Genomic DNA, 19,321 nt, shown 5'->3' on the forward strand with positions numbered 1-19,321 from the left:
CTACAGGTATGTTATAACGATTTACTGTAGGTACTACTCCTGCTATTATAGTAGATATAGAAAATTCTTTCAGCACCAGAAAGCCACGTTCTTTGTGAGTGTCATAGGCTAAATAACATCACTCTACGACCAATAGCAGCGGAGCTGTAAGGATAAAGGAAAAATGTGACGCAGGCGAATTTGCGCGGGTCAACTAGTAAAACAAAGTTCATAAGATTTAACTGTCGCCAATACAGATATTTTTATATATATTTTTTTAAAAACTTGTTACTAAACATGTGAACTCCATTATATCTAACCTAGTTATTACAAATAGGTACGTACAAACCAGAGAATCTCACTAATATTGTGAGTATGGATGGATGGATGCTTGTTTTACACTTTCATCCAAAAGTTTCAGAAGAATAACAGTTAGGTTATAATTAAAAAAAAAATTAGGCGAAATATAATCGTCAATCAATCAATCGAATAAATGTCAAGTACCTAAGTATAGGTATAGAAACCTATAGTAGCTTACGTTAATGTAAATGAAATTGTAACGCTGTTGGTTTCTAATAAATAAATAAAAATAAAAAAAAAAGTATGATGCCGACGAAGTTGCGCAGATGAGTTTTTGTTACATAGTTTGCAGCTCAACTCAGTGTGAATATAAAGTAAAATTAACGTCGAATTAGTCAAAAATGATTGCATACTTACAGTTAACTATTACCAGACTAACAACTAATGGAAAGGCCTTATTGTAATTAAATAACACTAAACTATGAACTAAAAACTTAATCTACTAATATTTGAAATAAAAATAACAATCGCCATTATTTTAATTACTGAATCCAATTTTTCCCGCGCTTTTCCGTTTGACAGTTCACTGAAGTGTTCGAAAACCTGTGCCTGCGAAATATTATGAGGTTCCGTCTCTACGTCTTCTAAAACCGGTGTGAAATCCGTATAATCGGATATTACCGGTTTTCTACCGTCTGAAATAGTTAAACATGTTAATTGATATTGTAATACAAAATGTTAGGTATATTATTTATAATAATAACTCAGGACAGGTATTATGAACTAATAACGAAATTGCTAGTAATGTACCATGTCAGATTGACCTCCAAATGGTTCTCCCTGGAAATCATTGTGATATTCATGCCAGGGTACATTAAGAGGTAGTTATAGAGCTCGGATATAGTTTGAAAGCCTAGTGTTGACAGCTGGGCGACTAAAATACGACTCGCTACCACTTTTTGCGGAGAAAGGGGATTGTTAGTAATGTGGACTGATTATTGTTAGCAATGTACCATGTCAGGTTGACCTCCACGTGGTTCCTTCTAGAAACTGTCGTGATAAATTCTTGGTGAAATTGCCACGATGCTAACTGACCTGACCTCATGTACATCTTAACATCCTGCACAGGTGTCCCGCCAGCATAAACCGTTAGGCACCATTTCGTTATCATCCATAAGAATTCAGGGCAATCCACACAGCGCCATGTATTACAAGCAAAGCAGAGCTTGTGTTCGGGAAACTTAAATACATTCTATTTACGGTTTTTAATTATGCACATAGAAAATACCCAGAACAATACAAGCAGTTTTTACCATGCGAGGGATTGAACCTGCGACAATTGAAAGTTAGAATGTGTGCTAAACCACTAGACCACCGAGGTCGTTATTGGCCATTGATTAATAACCCATCATTTTTTTAAAATAAAATTTCGGCTTTAGATATCACGGTTTTTTTAATGATAATAATTCACCCGTTTGTTTTAATGGTATAAATTGGTAGGGCACCAAACAATGATAGGATGACAACGAAGTCAGATCAGTAAGCCCATCATGATGAATTTATTTAAATTAACAAACATGGTTTCCAGAGAGGACCCCGTGGAGGTCGGTACATGATGGTAATTGCTGGATGGACCTGTAGTCCCTATTACTAATAATCCCCTCTCCCCCAGCTTTCAGGATTTCGGTTTGCGAAATACGCACTACTTAATTGAAACAAAAATCTATCACCGTTAAATCGATAAAAAAAAGTTTATAATATAAAATTTAACGTCAACTTACATCCAGCTTCCGTTGCAAAATGCAATATGGCGGATGGTTTACTCCAGCCGAATCTGTAAATAAAAAAATATTACTACTACAACCACAGGCTGTCAGTTCGAATCTGGCCAACAACTAGGAAACTTTATGAGTTAATTTACGAGTATATTTCTAAAGCACTGATAATAGAAACACCGTTACCAAACTAAATATATACCTAACTAGCTGTACACGCGACTTCGTCCGCGTGGAATTTAACAAATAAGTTACTTAGAGAATTTTTCTAAAATAAAAGTAGTCTAAGTTACCCCTTATTACCTCAGCTACCTGCCAAAAAAAGTCCCGTCAAAATCGGTCCAGCCATTTCAGAGATTAGCCGGAACAAACAGAAAAAATTATAATAAATATTATTTTGGTGTATGTACCGTATTTATATTCATATGCAAGTAGTAAAAAACGGTTATTTCAATATTACAAACAGACACTCCAATTTTATTTACATGTGTAGATTAAGGTATCGAACAGAGATACATCTTTGTGGTTTTTTATGTATTGGAATATTGAACAAACTGACTGCCCACTTGATGGTAAGTGGTAATATACATATACACTAGATTTGTTACCAGTGTATTGTTTACACAACAGGTCACAACTTGGGCGGAGCAGATTCTTAAAAACTCGACCCTCGTACAAAGTTTTTGCTTTACTATGTAATATATACATTGAATCTGTAGATATTTCTGTAATCATGTTCATTAGAAAAGAATAAGAGAGATTGAGTTTCTTGTCAATTCTTAGCTTGAAAGCACTCCGTACTGACGCTATATTTGACATATCATAAGAGTCTGTAATAGACCTATATGAATAAAGATATTTGGATTTTTTATTTTACTTTATTATTATTATTATTTAGTATTGTTTTTTTTATTTGTTTTTCTGTTGTTCATTTTTTTATATAAAGATTTCATGTTTAATTTAATGCAATGTTTTTATTTACGTTTATTTTATATTACAAATATATACGCTGCTGTCAGCATCGTTATTGTAGTGTTGTGATGTAATAAATGTTATTCTATTCTATTCTATATATTACCTATTCCGTGAGGTCACAATTGCTTCGTAAACTGTTGACGGTGTTAGCCCTCTAACGGTATAGATGGCGCTATGTATTGGTCCGTCACTGGAGTCGCCCGGTATCACGATCTTGCTCCAAATGTTAGCGGGGGGCTCCGTTGTGAAGCTACTGGGGTCGACTGTACTAAGACGGCCGTAGTACGGACGAAGCCACAGGTTGTATTCTGTATGTGGAAATATATAAAAATATCTCAGGATAATTCACAAAAAGGAGACACCGTCTAGTCTCAAGCTAAGCAAAGCTTGTAATAGAAGTTTTTTTCTTAAGTTTAATTTTTATTAATATTGTTCTACATTTTGATCTCCTTTCAATTCACAGGTTGCACTATTGGTACGCTCGCTAGTATTAGGAGTGAAATGCAAGTAATTAATTTTGTTACACTTTTGCTGATCTGACAAGGGCCGCCGGCATGTTTTAGGTACACTACAACTGACAGAAATATTTGAATACATAATATACATAGAAAACACATAAATACAAACAATCATACTTATGAATTCTAATATTTGTATCGTGAGAGGAATCGAACCCCATATAATATAATAATAATAATATCCTTGTATCTATAATTCATACAGAGCCATCTAGTCTCAAGCTAAGCAGAGCTTGTCTTATGGGTACAAGACTACGGATATAAATACATAGTTATTTTTTTTGTACATACATACATACATAGAAAACACACAGAATGATACAACCAATAATAATCATGGATACAAATGTTTGCACTGTGCGAGGAATCGAACCTGCGCTCACCGGAAGTAAGACGGTGTTTAAACCGCTATTCTACCGAGGCCGTCAATGTCAGTTTTAAGAAAAAAAAATGTATATAATAGTTTCGATTGGGAATAATAATAACCAAATAAATACATTTGCATATTTATATAAACTTTATTTGAAAAAAAAATTATTTTTGCGATGTCCACTGTAGATAACGGCTCTGACTGCCATATCTAGAATTATATTCGCAATAGTACATTTATATGTATTTACCTATAATCGTAGAGTAGGAATCCACCTCCCATATTAACGTGAAACTCGTAGCGGTCGCTTTGTTCAAAGTCTGCTCTACTTTAAATGAAGCCACGTTTGGTACCCCTGAACATTAATAAAAAATGAATGGAGGTTTTTATGGATGATAATGGAATGGTACACCAGTCTGCGCTAACGGCTTACGCTGGCAGGGCACCAGTGGAGGGTGATAAATAAATAATTTATCAAATTGGTTTCTAGGGGATACCGTGTGGAGGTCAACCTGACATGGTACACTGCCAGCAATGACATCATCAGTCTGCATTACTAACAATCCCCTTTTCCCGCAAAAAATGGTAGTAGTTTGGTCGCCATGTTGTCAACACTAGGCTAGCAAACTATATCCGAGCTCTACTGCCTGATTTTTGAGCACAATAGATCTATGTAGTTCGCAGTGGTACAGGTGGTACAAACACCTGACAATAGCCCAAACAAACCAATAAAAAAAAATACTGCTCGATTCATTGTTAATTATTTTACTCTATTCCATATACCTCTATATGCCCCCCGATCAAACAAACGGGGTTTGAAATTACCACGGCATGAACCGGGGTTCAAACCCGTACCGGTGCCCTCAGACTAAAGTCGTATCCGTCACCCGAGTTGGTCTTCAACCGCTCTATAAGTCCTTCCTTTGGTTTGAAGTGCCAACTGCACTCGCCCCCTATCGTCCGATGAAGTTGTAAGGCCAGCTGCGGCCAACAGCATTAGAGTAGTCCAAGAGAAACCTCTTAATGTAATTACCTTTTGATACAATATACTATTTATATATACAACAACCCTAGTATAAATACTAACTATAATATATAAAATAAATAACAATATTATTATATTGTTATTTATTTTATAATTATTATCACTGGTAGAAAGTTCAAGTATTAATTAATTAAATTACTGGTTCGTGGCAACCAGTAATTAAATTAATTAATACTTATTAATAGGAGTATATTTTTAAAGATATTTTATTATATGTATAGTTAGATATATATAGCCGTAATAATAAGTAATACATGTATGTAAATAAAAAAATATGATTGAATTCGTTCATACATACCAGTCAATTTGAACGACACGTCGGCCATGCCCAGTTTGTTCTCTGCTCTGAACGTGTAATTGCCAAGGTCTGACTTCCTCACTGTGCGGAAGATCAGCTGGTGGGTGTTGTCTTGGACCATTATCACTACCCTGTGACGTAGTAAATACTCTATTAACACGTTAAAGACCGGATACCCACCAGTGGGTCACTCCGCAACGAAAGTAAACCACGTTGGGACCGGATGATCACCGTGGGCATAATTGAAATAAATCTAAGGGTTACATAATGTCTACCTCAAATTATTGTACACTAACAACATAACCCAGACTGATACAAACAATCATATTCATGAATACAAATGTTTGTGCCGTGTAAAGAATCGAACCCGTGACCATTGGAAGTAAGGCAGTGTGCTAAACTGCTAGACGACCAAGGCCATCAAATTTATATGTAACATACATATCTATATTGTATTTATATTATAGGGCTTAAGAATTTTAGAAAGGCTACGATGGGGTATAGGCACAAAGGTTGGGAAACACTGCTCTAGACACCCTATGCAGTCATAGCAGCTTACCTGTCATCAGTCTTCACTGGTCTCCCGTCTCTGTACCACGAGGTGCGTGCAGGTGGCACAGAGAACTCAAGTTTCGCAGCTAACGCCGCCCGCAGCCCTATTGCGGTGTGGACGAAGCTGCGTTCCGCAGATACCACGGGAGCATCTGTTAAGTATCAATACAAAATTATAGATCCACGAAGCCCCTAATAGGCATACCCGTGATAAATGTTAGGTATTGCCATTCCGAAGGACTTTCACAGCCTTAGGTCCTTCACGCGACTTTAGTTGGAAAATTTAGGTAAAAATTCCTAGTTAACCTTTTACGATATACTGAGGATGATAATGATTGGTAACACAACTTACCATGTATAACAACTCTTATAGCAGCCACCACGGGATCCCCAACACCATTGATGGCTACACACTCGTATACGCCAGCTAATAGGCGGTGTTCTGCCCTGAACTTGATACGGGGACGGTGGTCTAACAATGCCATCGCTTCACCCTGCAAATTAGAAATTTAGTTATTCGGGTCGTAATACGAAGATAAAGAAAGATAAAGAAACCTCTCTTGACGTTTCGAATAGGTTGCACAAGCTTGAGTTGAGCGAAATAGGTCGCCCTAACAACGAGATGGGGTTTGATCTTCTACATGTTGGGCCATACCGCCGAAGTCGAGGCAGAAAGCTAACGCGTCCTTGCAACTTTGGCGATGGTGGTTGTAGGTACACCATGTGGTTTTAGTGAATAAGAATTTCACACACATTTCGTCTGTCATCTCTCAGTGCAGAGGGACGGTCTTTTAAAGATTTTTCTACACGATAGAAAAAAGATATGGTCACAAGGTCAGGAAGTAATCTTGTGGTAGGAGGCAGCGAGGGAGCGGGAGTCTGATCTTTCCGCTCTACTAATCCGGCGCAGAAGAAGGCGGGGGAGTACCCTACTCCTCCCCACCTCTATAACCCACTGGGGCCGATGTGCTCATCTTGATGGAGGCTGTGCCACAACGAAAAGGCCCCGGAGGCGTATACCCACGCGTTTCCATGTTTAAGTAGGACAAAATAGGTCGTCCTAACAACGAGATGAGGCCAGGCCTACACCATCTAGAGAGCGGGCCAGCGCTGCCGAAATCCTGGTATAATCAATCAGTGACGCTCTGAGATACACCATGTAGTTTTTTGTGGATAAGGATTCCACATATCTTCTCGCCACCAGACCGGTGATCTATTATTTATTTTCTGGAAAAATCTTTAAAAGACTTTTCCAAAAAATAAAAAAAAGAATGCGGTCACGAGCTGACAGAAGTATAACGATTACCCCTCATGTGTTCCATCACGTGTTCCTGAGGACTAAAGTCTTATGCGTTCATAACAAGTAAAGTTACTATCCTATCTCATTATTCTAACCCAATCAAAGCTGCATGTCAGATGGAATGGGTGAGACAGAGGTAAACTCTCAGAGAGGTAGGTCCACCTGAATAGTCAATGGCACAGTTTTTAAATCAGGAAAAGCATAATTGGTGCTACTCACATTTTTCCTCCAGCTCACTATCGGATGTGGTGTACCTGTGGCTTCACATCCTATATCCACATACTCCCCCTTGCGCACTTCTAGAAATCCATCTTCTGGAACAGTTCTGATGGTTGGTGAATCTGTAGGAATAGTAATAATAATAACTAGGAATAGAATAGAATAGAAAATCATTTATTCAAATAAACTTACATTGAAGCACTTTTGAATAGTCATTACATTTTTTAATTTACCGCTCGTTCGGAAAGCTGTCTCATCACAAGAAGAACGAGCAAGAAACTTGCGTGTTGCTCTTTTAAATAATTTTATTATTACTTTACATTTTTAAGTTTAAGTGTGTGAATACAAACCACCAATTAGCACTAATTCTATTAAATACTCAAATAGAAAAAATATTAAATATATAACCAACTGGTTAAACAATTAATAAGAGGAAATCAGTCATAGTGATTTTAGCAGCACCCGTTCACGAGTATGAAGCCATCACTGCGCTCGACCATATTTTGCCCAATGACCCGGCCCACCACGCCGCCACAAGTCTGGATATTTTAGTCATGACTCTCAAAACACTAGACACTATTTCAATTGCTATCTGATAGTTATAGTATTCACATTTTACATAAGAATGGCAATCAATACAAAAACCGCTACGCTTTCATATTTCTAAAATCAATCAATTAAATCAAGAAAGCAATCAGAAAATTAAATTATAACGTTGTATGCTAATAAACTAGTTATTTACTTGATATGTTGTCGTCTATGAATTCGTCTATCCTGTAATAGGCTTTCTTACACAAAAATTGTTTAATATAAGATTTGAATTCTCTCTGTCTGGAACAGTTCTGATGAATTACTGACTTTGTGCAGGCGGCATTTGTAAAATCTGTAAGTTTCTATTTGTACAGTCTTTAAGTTTTCTAAAACTCTCTAATAATGAACTAGATATTTGAATCTTTAAAACTTTAAAACGCCAGAGCCAAATAATAATACACACAACGCCATCTAGTACTAAACTAAGCAGAGTTCCTCTTATGGGTACAACTGATAGAAATACTTCAATACATTTTCTTAAATACATATAATATACATAGAAAGTACCCAGACAAATACAAACAGTTGTGCTCATGAATACAAATGTGTCGTGCGAGGAATCGAACCCGCGACCGTCGGAAGTAAAGGTATATTAAATAAGACGTGACGTGGCGTAAAAGCGTAACAAACAAATTAACAGACTTTTCACAATTACTTGTAACTAAATAATTATGTTTAATGAATTAATGTTAAGACAAATAGACAAACAATAAATATCTAAAACTTACATTGAACTTCTATGGCGTGCGTTTGTCGAATTGGTCCCCATGGTTCTGGGCGGATAACCTGCAGAACAAACTTGAAAACATGAAGAAGGTAAGTATGTAATTATATAGTATCTCTATATATATTGTTCCTTAATACGTCTACTGCGTTAGGGGATCGAAAACATCTTTTACAAGACTACTACCGCGATAAAATCGGGTTCTCTCCTACGCTACTCTGTGCTACTACGGGTCACTATCATATTTTTATTTATATCTACAGTAGATACCATATTTTCTTTTCATATTCCCTCTTAATCCAATTGTCATATTTGCATGCGCAGCAATCTAAAGATAGAGTAATCTATGATCACAAGACGTACAAATTTCCTAACTTACTTTTTGAACGAGAAATGTATTCTTAAAAAACCAGGAAATTGTTTAGTTCTTATATACACTGCTATTATGTATAGATATAATTTCTAATAGGCCTCAACACACTGGCAATGGTCACAGAAAACTTGTTTCATGGACCACCCTATATTACTGGACTAGTAAGTACTTAATTATACCTAATATAATATCTTATATATAAAATTCTCGTGTCACAGTTTTCGTTCCCATACTCCTCCGAAACGGCTGGACCGATTCTCATGAAATTTTGTGAGCGTATTGAGTAGGTCTGAGAATCGGCCAACATCTATTTTTCATCCCCCTAAATGTTAGGGGTAGTCTACCCCTAAATTTTTTTTTTAATTTAAGGCAAAACAACGTTTGCCTGGACAGCTAGTAATATAATATAATAATAATCTTAGATACATGTGCAATAGTCGGTTCCTAAGTGTCACAACGGAATAAATATAAAAATTATAATGTAAAATAAGAAAACGAGAGACTTGGTATGGAACGTCCTCAGTAGTGCCTGTTTTGCTGAAAAAAAGAATAATATTCCTGGACGCTTCACACAGCGCCATCTAGTCCCAAGCTAAGTAAAACTTGTATTATGTGTACTAGACAATTAATACAAATACATAGATATATTTTTTTCTAAATACATACATAAGAGACATACAAAACACCCAGACCAATACAAACAATCATACTCATGAATACAAATGTTCGTACTGTTAAAGGAATCGAACTTGCGACTATCGGAAAGCAATGTCTGCTAAACCGCTACACCACTGAGGCCGTCATAGCTAACAGCACATAACTGTATTATTCTCCCTAATGACTGTTTAAGTCAAGCGGGGTGGTAATTACATCCCAATGGTCCTAATCGCCACTAAATTAACTCATCCGCTTGTTACAAATTATAATTTATACACAGACAAGATACCGACAACGTTGTCTTTTATATATATATATACTAGCAGACCCGGCCACGCGTTGCTGTGGCTAAGGTTCTTGAATATGTAGAATAATATAGCGACTATAAATTGAGATGTAAGCTATCCTATCTTTCAAGTTGTATCAAATTGCACACAATGTGCATTTCAAATTTGCAATCGGTTCAGTAGTTTAGAAGTCCATCGCGGACAAACAACGTGACACGTAATTTTTATACATAAACATTAATAAAAATGAATTTATGTTTTTGAATTCATATAGAAGGTCATTTGAAAAGAATAAGAGCTGAGTTTCTTGTCAGTTCTTAACTCGAAAGCACTCCGGGCTGACGATAGATTTCATATCTTAGGTCTCTGTAATAAACGCGAAATTTTGTGAGTATGGACAGATGTTTGTTACTCTTTCACTCAAAAACTACTGAACGGATTTTGATGAAACATTACAGTAATATAGCCTATACATCAGAATAACATATTCCCTATATATTTCATACGGGTGAAATCGCGAGCACATCTAGTAAATAACAAATAAATATACTTTCGTATGCATTTAGTGAAAAGCTGTTAATTTCAAATTACAAACAGACAGTTCAATTTTATTTATTTCTATAGATATACATAGATAATATTCTACGCTACTCGTGTGTACCATAAACAATAACACGTTCCAAGTATCTAATTATCCAATAACCATAAATAGAACTAGTTTTGTATACAACGCCCCATGTAATTGCAGACAGATCGCTGGTCGCCACAGACAAAAGAATATAGACAAAAACACAAAAACAGTCCGCCTCAAAAGAGTTTTGTTAGATTGATTAATTGCATAATTGGCCGAGCTCGAGACATTAAACTGGGTGTTCGAATAGTGTTGCGACATACATATATCGATAAAATTGACACTTTAATAATATTTTTTATTACTTGAAATGTCGTTAAATCGATAAATTTCTTTCCCGTACGAGTGAGATAGTTTTTCTGAAGAGAAAATTATTATTTTTGTTTTGAAATAAACATGTTACTAATATTATAAATGTGAAAGCTTTTTTTTTATAACACAGGGGACAAACGAGCATGCGGCTCACCTGATGGTAAGTGATTACCGCCGCCCATGAGCACCAGGGGAATTGCAAGTACGTTGCCGGCCTCTTTTCTTGAAGGTTTCAATATCGTATCGGTTCGGAAATACCATTGCTGGAAGGTGATTCCACAATGTGGTTGTGTGGCTTATGATTATAGATGGATATCTGTTACTCTTTCACGCAAAAACTACTGAACGGATTTTAATATAGCTTATATGGTACACCAGAATAACATATATGCTATAAATTTTATACAGGTGAAATCGCGGGCACACGTTTGGTGTATTTTGCAGGATAATAATACGATGTTCTCGGTTGAGACGATTGCAGATGAAAGTGAACTGACAAAATGTATAATATTTATATTATATAGTAAGTAACAATAGTAAAATAAAAGGTAAGGTAAGGTGGTTTACGTAGTGCTTAGAAGGCAATTTTTAGTTTAGTCTTACTGGCCTTAATTATCCTATAGTTAGTGAAGTACTATGTCAGGTTGACCTCTACGCGATTCCCCCTGGAAACCATGTTGATAAATGTATGGCTCTATTACTAGCAGTCAGGTTCCATTCCGCGAGAACGCCACTGGGAACCATTGTGGTTATTTCCAGAATTTTCTTGACAGGCTTTTCTACGATGGACCAACTAATATCTAATGCTTATGATATCATCATCAAATGATGCCTCACCAGAACAAACATCTGCCCACTCCATTATCGTACCAACAAATTACGATACATTAAATAGAGAACATCGATAAACGATTTTTTACAGTGTTGCAATCACTACCTACAAATTAAACGCAAGTTAACATCGAAGGGCGTAATGTGTTTTCAAACAGTTAACTAATTACTACTCACTAACATCTTGCCCTGTTATAGATACTGATGTTTCGCAATGATCAAGTTAGAGGCGTCAGTTGTCTGTTGCTTGATCATTCCCGTTTATTTAATAATAGCTGTTCCCGCGACTTTGTCCGCGTGGAATTTAACAAAAAGTTAATTAGAGAATTTTTCTAAAATAAAAGTAGCCCAAGTTACTCCTTATTACATCAGCTACCTGCCAAAAAAAGTCATATCAAAATCGGTCCAGCCATTTCAGAGATTAACCGAAACAAACAGACAGACATACAAAAATTGGAAAAAATGATATTCTGTTGTATGTACCGTATTTATATTCATATACATGTATTAAAAAAGGGTTATTTCAATATTACAAACAGACATTCCAATTTTATTTATATGTATAGACTAGCTGTGCTCGAGTCTTCGTGCGCGTGGAATATTAGTAAGGATTCATATACTAGCTATTGAGTGTTAACTGTACTCTCTAAAAGGGCACTAGAAAAAATACTTGATGGAGTCATTCTTAAACATATGATCTCCAATGATTGACTCAGAAGACATAGTAAATTGGCTGATGTTGACTAAGCATGATGACTAACAATTTTGGTGTGTACAGGAACTTCATAATCTTATTCTTCCAGCACCGTTCAACCATCGTCCAATAAGATATAGAGAGCGACTCCAGCTCCCTGCTGCTCGCACCTAGCGATTTGCATAATCTTTCTTAAGCGAGCAGCTAAGGAGTGGAAATCTCTTCCAGCGTCAGTGTTTTCTTCTTACTTATTGGGTCTTTCGACAGCTTGGCAGCGGTCTGTATAATGGTGTAGTAGTAGATGTCCGCTTTAGTTCCGATGGTCGCGGGTTCGATTGCACGGTGTAATTACTTGTATTCATGAGTATGATTGTTTGTATCGGTCTGAGGGTTTCTATGTATATTCTGTATATATTTACAAATATCTAAGTATTTATATCAGTTGTCTAGTACCCATAACACAAGCTATACTTGCCGTGGGAGTAGATGGCGCTGTGTTAATTATCCAGGGTTATTTATTATTATTTAAGTCAAAGACATAATGTACACGTACCTCGCAAGTATAGTCTGCTGTATCCTGAGATATTAGATTGTCGATCTGCAGACTGAAGTTTGCGTGCATCCTCACTCTTGGCGGGAGAAGCAGATGAGCGTCCTGGCTGTCTCCTATCAGGGTCTCGTCTTTATACCAACGCACACGGTATTTGTATTCTGGAAAAGAGAAAAAAGAATTTTAGTGATGAAACATGATCAGTGTTTGGGGGTCTGGTCTGTTCTTGTTACGAACACTGATTAGACTATTTGCTTTTGCAATAGCATATGCTGGTGGTCACTCTATTCTCCCAAATTTGAATATAAATGAATCTGTTTATTGTAAACATGTACAACATTTATTTGAAAAGAACACGAGATGAGTTTCTTGTCAGTTCTTCTCATCTCGAAATCATTCCGAACTCCGAACTGATGATAAATTTGACATATCATAAGAGTCTGTAAGACCTACATGAGTAAAGATATTTTGAATTATGAATTTTTGAATTGTCAAGATACTCTTGGTCGACTTTAGCGACTCCACCGGTGGTCTAGCGGTCTAGCACACCGCTTTACTATGCATAATATGTATGTTTTTACGAAAAAAAATACTATGTATTTGTATCAGTAATCTAGTACCCATAACACAAGTTTAACTTGTGTCTAGATGGCGTTGTGTGAATTGTTTGATATTATTATTATTATTATTACTCTTTTAAACAAATATTTTTGCAAAAAGTACTTCATTTTGTCACCAAATAACATGGTTATATATGTAACAACTGTAACTACATTGTTAAGTGTGAACCAAGACCCGTGCACATGAATAGACCCCTACAATTGTGGTACAAAGATATAAATCTGGCCGCCATCCTGTCTCTAACAAGCATTCAATAAACTGATGACTGTATGGATATTGTATATTCATACATGATACCCAAGTGAGCTATATTTGTAAGTGGATGTGGTATTTATATAAAAACAGGACATATATATCAACAACTAGCTGTACCCGCGACTTCGCCCGTGTGGAATTTACCTTTATTTTTCTAAAATAAAAGTAGTCTAAAGAACTAAAAATTATTTTGTTCGTCTTAATTTATTCGTTCCATTAGGTACTGATAGGTTCAAACTAATACATTTACATTCTGCATCATCCCTTATTTAATCCCTATGGGGGTTGAATTTATCACAATCCTATTTAAGCGAACGTCTTCATCATAGTAGCTGCAATCTTTAATTTCAGTTCAATCAGTCGAAAATCTAAGAATATCTATACAAACTTTCATCCCCTATTTTATCCCCTTGGGGGTGCGGATTAATCAAAAGTATTTCTTAGCGGATGCCTTCATAATATCTACCTGCATGCCAAATTTCAGCTTCATTTTATTTCTTAAATTATATATTACCACTAACACCGTATTAAACGTTACAAATGGCAGGTAAGAATTTTAAGCTGTAATTAGCAAGAGTCAATGTAAATTGCAATTGTAAAAAAAATTGTTTCCAATGGTACTTCCTATAATATACATAGAACAAAATTATGTATCGTAAGTTTAAATCGATAAAGTGGATTCAATTGCGCATCCATTGTACTATATTCGTGCATCTGTTGAAATATTTCGATATAATCGTCTGGTTTGGGACTATGGGTCTGACGCTATTGTGTGTGTGTGCGGCTGAACGTGTCAAACACAAAAGTTTTTGATTATGTTATGTTTAATTATTACTCATACCATTGTGAATGCAACGAAATATTTTATTCGCTTTTTAATCGTTTACCGCTTAGTTAAAAAACCCGCTATTTAGTTTTTTTTTATGAGTAATGGGGGCTGCCTGAAAACCAACTCTGTATAGATGCACCTCACTGAGGTTGTACTTATATCAGCAACAGCTCCTATTGCCAACTTTCTATGTTATTTTTTTTTCTTATTTTGTGTCTTATTGTAATTTGTGTTATGTTGGCAATAAATCAATTATCTATCTATCAACCTTTTACCATCGCACCGCTCGCCATCGACAGGGAATTCATCCCCACACGCTAGAACGTAAGTGGTCTCGGACAGTGCAGTTTCAGAGGAGCTTCCTCCCACGTACACGAAGATTGTGGAACTACCTGGCGAGGTCTTCTTAAGGGTCGGCAACGCGCACATAACACCTTTGGTGTTTCTGGCGTCTATAGGCTACAGTAACCATTAACCATCAGATCGGCCGTATGCTTGTTTGCCACCATAGTAGTTTAAATAAAATCGGCTTTAGAAATTGAGTATTTTTTTATTATTTTAATTTTGCACCAGTTATTGCTCACTCAGTACCACCTATGCCACTGTTTTGGGTTGACTGGAAGAGATCTCTTCTAGTGATAACTCCACCTTTGTTTACATTGTCTCTAAATTATAATCTGTGCAATAAAATACGTATACGATATATGTATATTAATAGATTTAGGTCCTAATTAAAATGTTTATACTATCCGGGGATCGAACCCGTAACCACAATATAATGATTATTTACAGCTGTACATATGGGGTACAAAAAGCAATCATTCATAGGCTCACAAACCGAGCAGCAATTTATCAAACACACACTTTACTTTAAAGCTGACTACTCACGTACCGACAATAATTGATTTACATCTTAATAATATTAATTCACAAAGCAATCTAGTCCATAATTACCAACTTATACCATAGATGTCAGAAAACTAATAGACTTATTTTTTATATAAGATTCATAATGTATTTACAAATAGTGATCCCAGTGCATTAATTAATAATATTAAAAAAATATTTCATACTACTCTGTTCGCCCAATTTTCGCAAAAAGGGGTACAAAGTTTGTACTGATATATATGTGTATTAATATAATGATAAAAGTATTTAATATGTAAATAAAACAATTGCAGTTGATTCCAATCCTTTATATTGGCCACTCGCAATGTTCTGACTAATAGTGTTAACCAATCAAGTAAAATCATAATATCTTTATCCCCTTATGATATGATTAATCATAATATCTTTATCCCAAATATACCGGCAGTTCGGAATGATATCGATATAAGAAGAACTGACAAGAAACTGAGCTCGTATTCTTTTCAAATATGGTTGTACATGTTTACAATAATACAGATTCATTTTTAAATTCAAATTTGGGAGAATAGACTGATCACCAGCATATGCTATAGCAATTATGTTAAAAGGAAATAGCCTAATCAGTGTGCGTAACTCAAACAGACAAAGACACCCGTTCACTAGTATGACGGATGAGCCAGCCATCATTGCACTCAACCATATAACAAGTTTATTAAATTTATACCTAGTCAATTATAGTTATATGTTAATTATAAACTAAAAAAAAATTTCATCTGTAACATTAAGTAATTTAAAGTGTATAAAACCTTATGTAATTTGCAGTAGTACCGTGAGTGGACCATTTCAAAGTTGCAAGATTAAGTTGTAACTTAAAAACAAGCGTGGGAGCTAAGTTAAATATGATTAAGTTAATTATATAATGTCTATGTTATACACTTGAACAGCAATTGAGAATTCATGTATTAATAGTAGGTATGTAACTCGTGGTCGCCCTATAGTCGAAAAGCTATAGTTGGTTTAAATTTTAAGTTTAAAAGTTATTAAGGTTGTATTATCAGAATGTGTAAATTATGTGTTTCCTCTTCGATCGATCGCCAGTCCAATTCAAACGGGGATCGAAATTACGACGGTATGAGCCGAGGTTCGAACCCCTAAGGTGCTCTCAGACTAAAGTCGTATCCATCAGGCAGGAGTTGGTGTTAAATCGCTCCATGAGTCCTTCCTTTGGTTTGGAGTGCCATCTGCACTCGCCCCCTATCGTCTGGTGAAGCAAAGGCCAGTTGCGACCAACAGCATTAGAGTAGTCCGAAATAAAATGAACATAATCATTTTATTTCGGACTACTTTAATGCTGTATTTGTATAAAACAGTATGTTTTTTTTATTGAGGATTATGGGCTATAGTCACGTGTTAAGATCTGTAGCATTGCGAACTACATAGATCTATAATTGTGCTCATCCTTTTCAAAGTTCGCTGTCTAGACCCGTAAGGGACAAAATTTGAAGGATATTCTTAGGAGCGATGGTTTTTATCTCCTCAGGATAGAGTGTATACTTTCTAAAGGAAATATTTCGTTTTTGCATGAGTGACCTACAACCACATACGATGAGTAGTAGCGTTTCTTCTTCAGCTTGCAGCGATTTATTTTATTTATCTCCTCAGTATAGAGTTTTTTTAGGACTATTCTGCTGTTGGCCGCAAATGGTCTCCACAACTTCAACAGACGTTAGGGGGCGAGTGCAGATGGGACTCCAAAATGGAAGGACTTATGGAGCGGCTGAAGGCTAACTCTAGTCTGACGGATTTGACTTTACGCTGAGAGCACCGCTAGAGGTTCGAACCTCGGCTCAGGCCGACGTAATTTCGATCATCCATCGTCCATCAACAGATGGACGATGGATGATCTATACTGGAGTATATACTTTTAATACTATAATGGATACTATAATGGAGTGTATACTTTCCAACGGTGATCCTTCATCCTTCTATCAGCGCCCCTTAGATATTCAGATTTCTCTCCCATTCCCAAAACTGTTCAATCTGTATTAATCTCCCTTATAGACTATAATGCCACACTTAATATTAATTCAAAGTCACGAATTATAGGCAATATAAAACTCCCAAACAAAAACGTAAAATGAACCTTAACTAATACAAATACGACTCAAAATCGATTACCAAAAACGAACCAGGTGCATGGATGCGTCGATTATTATGCAAATGCGATGTAGTGAAATAAAAGGTTTATTTTGTAAGTAGTTTGTTTGTCCGTCCGTCTGGACGATTGATGGGCAATGTCAGATTAAGATCGAATATTTTAATGAGCCCTTAGCCTAATGACCACTGAACCTTACTGTACCTGCAGACTACAAAGTGATCTACGTGGGTGCTTCTATTACTATTTCTGCTGTTAAGAAGCTTGCTTCGTAAATTATTTCGGTTTGAAGAGTACATCACTTATAGGAAAACAGTAACAAAGGCAAAAAAGCAATCCGCCCACATTATGGAACCGAGCAAAGGTTTTCCTTTATATAATACTAGTTACCCGGCCCGGCTTCGCACGGATGCATTACAAATCATTGAATTTCTTTGCTTATTCTATACTATAAAACCCATGTATTATACATATAAATTTCACTTGAATCACTCTATCTATTGCTGTCTGCGTTAAAATCCGTTACGTACTTTATAAGATATAAGCGCACAAACAGCGGCGATGCTTTGTTTAATAGAATATAATAGAAAATCCTATTCTATCCTAATTATTCATATAAACTTCATTTAAGCACTTTTGGATAGTAATAGTTATTTTTTTTAATCTACCGAAAAAATTACCATATTAAAAAATTACTTGTGATGAGACAGCTTTTCGAATTCGAAAAGCTGTCTCATCACAAGAAGAACGAGCAAGAAACGTGCGTGTTGCCCTTTTAAATAATCCTTGTAAGTTTACATTTTTAACTGGAAATGTGTGAATACAAACATCCAACCAGCACTAATTTATTCGGGTTAAAATATTAAATACACAATAAGCTTAAATCAGTCGTAGTGATTAGAGCAAACAAGGTCCTATAAGCAGCATTCGTTCACGAGTATGATGAATGAGCCAGCCATCACTATGCTCGATCATATTTTTGGGAGCCCCTGACTTGTTCCATATATAATATAATATGTAAAGATATAGTAATTACGTTAAAAATAATGTTAATTACTCTGCGACAAAAGCAGTTTCCCGCTCTTTTTGAAAATATAACTTTACCTGTGTCATGTAAATAACAAGGCAGCAAAACTGTATCATTTTCGTAAGTCTTCACTGTAACTGGTATACTGGTAAACTCTTCATCACAATTAATGTTTTTCACCAATATTATTATCAATATATATATTATGCACTTAACCATTTTTATTAATTCAGATTAAAAGAAAGTAAGGCTAAGGAAATTTTACAAAAGTTTTTGAAATGTTGATAATGGAATGGATGTTCAGCCTCTAACAGTACTAAGAATAATAATATATAATACTTGAAGAAGAGGAACATGAGACTGAAATCAATTATCAAATGGTTAACAATCAATTCAAGATAATGTGGACTGATAACCCCATAGCTATTAATGTACCATGACAGTTTCACCTCCACGCGGTTCACCATGGAAGTCATCATGATAAATTGTTGGTGAAATTACCACGATGGGCTAACTGACCTAACCTCATGTTCATCTTATACCTCCTCATGTTCATCCTCCACTGGTGCCCCGCCAGCGTAAACCA

The 19,321-nt window shown here is 35.8% G+C and overlaps 1 protein-coding gene across 1 annotated transcript; it reads right to left on the reverse strand.

Moving 5' to 3' along the window:
- Positions 1–662: 662 nt before the first annotated feature.
- LOC131841564 (neurotrimin) lies at positions 663–18,992 on the reverse strand. Its single transcript, XM_059189883.1, has 11 exons — positions 18,813–18,992; positions 12,985–13,142; positions 8,651–8,708; positions 7,332–7,453; positions 6,165–6,306; positions 5,820–5,964; positions 5,261–5,391; positions 4,168–4,272; positions 3,133–3,337; positions 2,061–2,113; positions 663–974 (listed from the first exon to the last, which is right to left on the reverse strand). Exons 1-11 carry the CDS (start codon positions 18,952–18,954, stop codon positions 766–768), a joined length of 1,470 nt encoding a protein of 489 aa, XP_059045866.1. The 5' UTR covers positions 18,955–18,992; the 3' UTR covers positions 663–765.
- Between the last annotated feature and the right edge of the window lie 329 nt (positions 18,993–19,321).

The sequence above is a fragment of the Achroia grisella genome, unplaced genomic scaffold (genome assembly GCF_030625045.1).
Source record: "Achroia grisella isolate CSIRO2021 unplaced genomic scaffold, CSIRO_AGI_Agris_v1 utg1847, whole genome shotgun sequence".
Lineage (NCBI taxonomy): Eukaryota > Metazoa > Arthropoda > Insecta > Lepidoptera > Pyralidae > Achroia > Achroia grisella.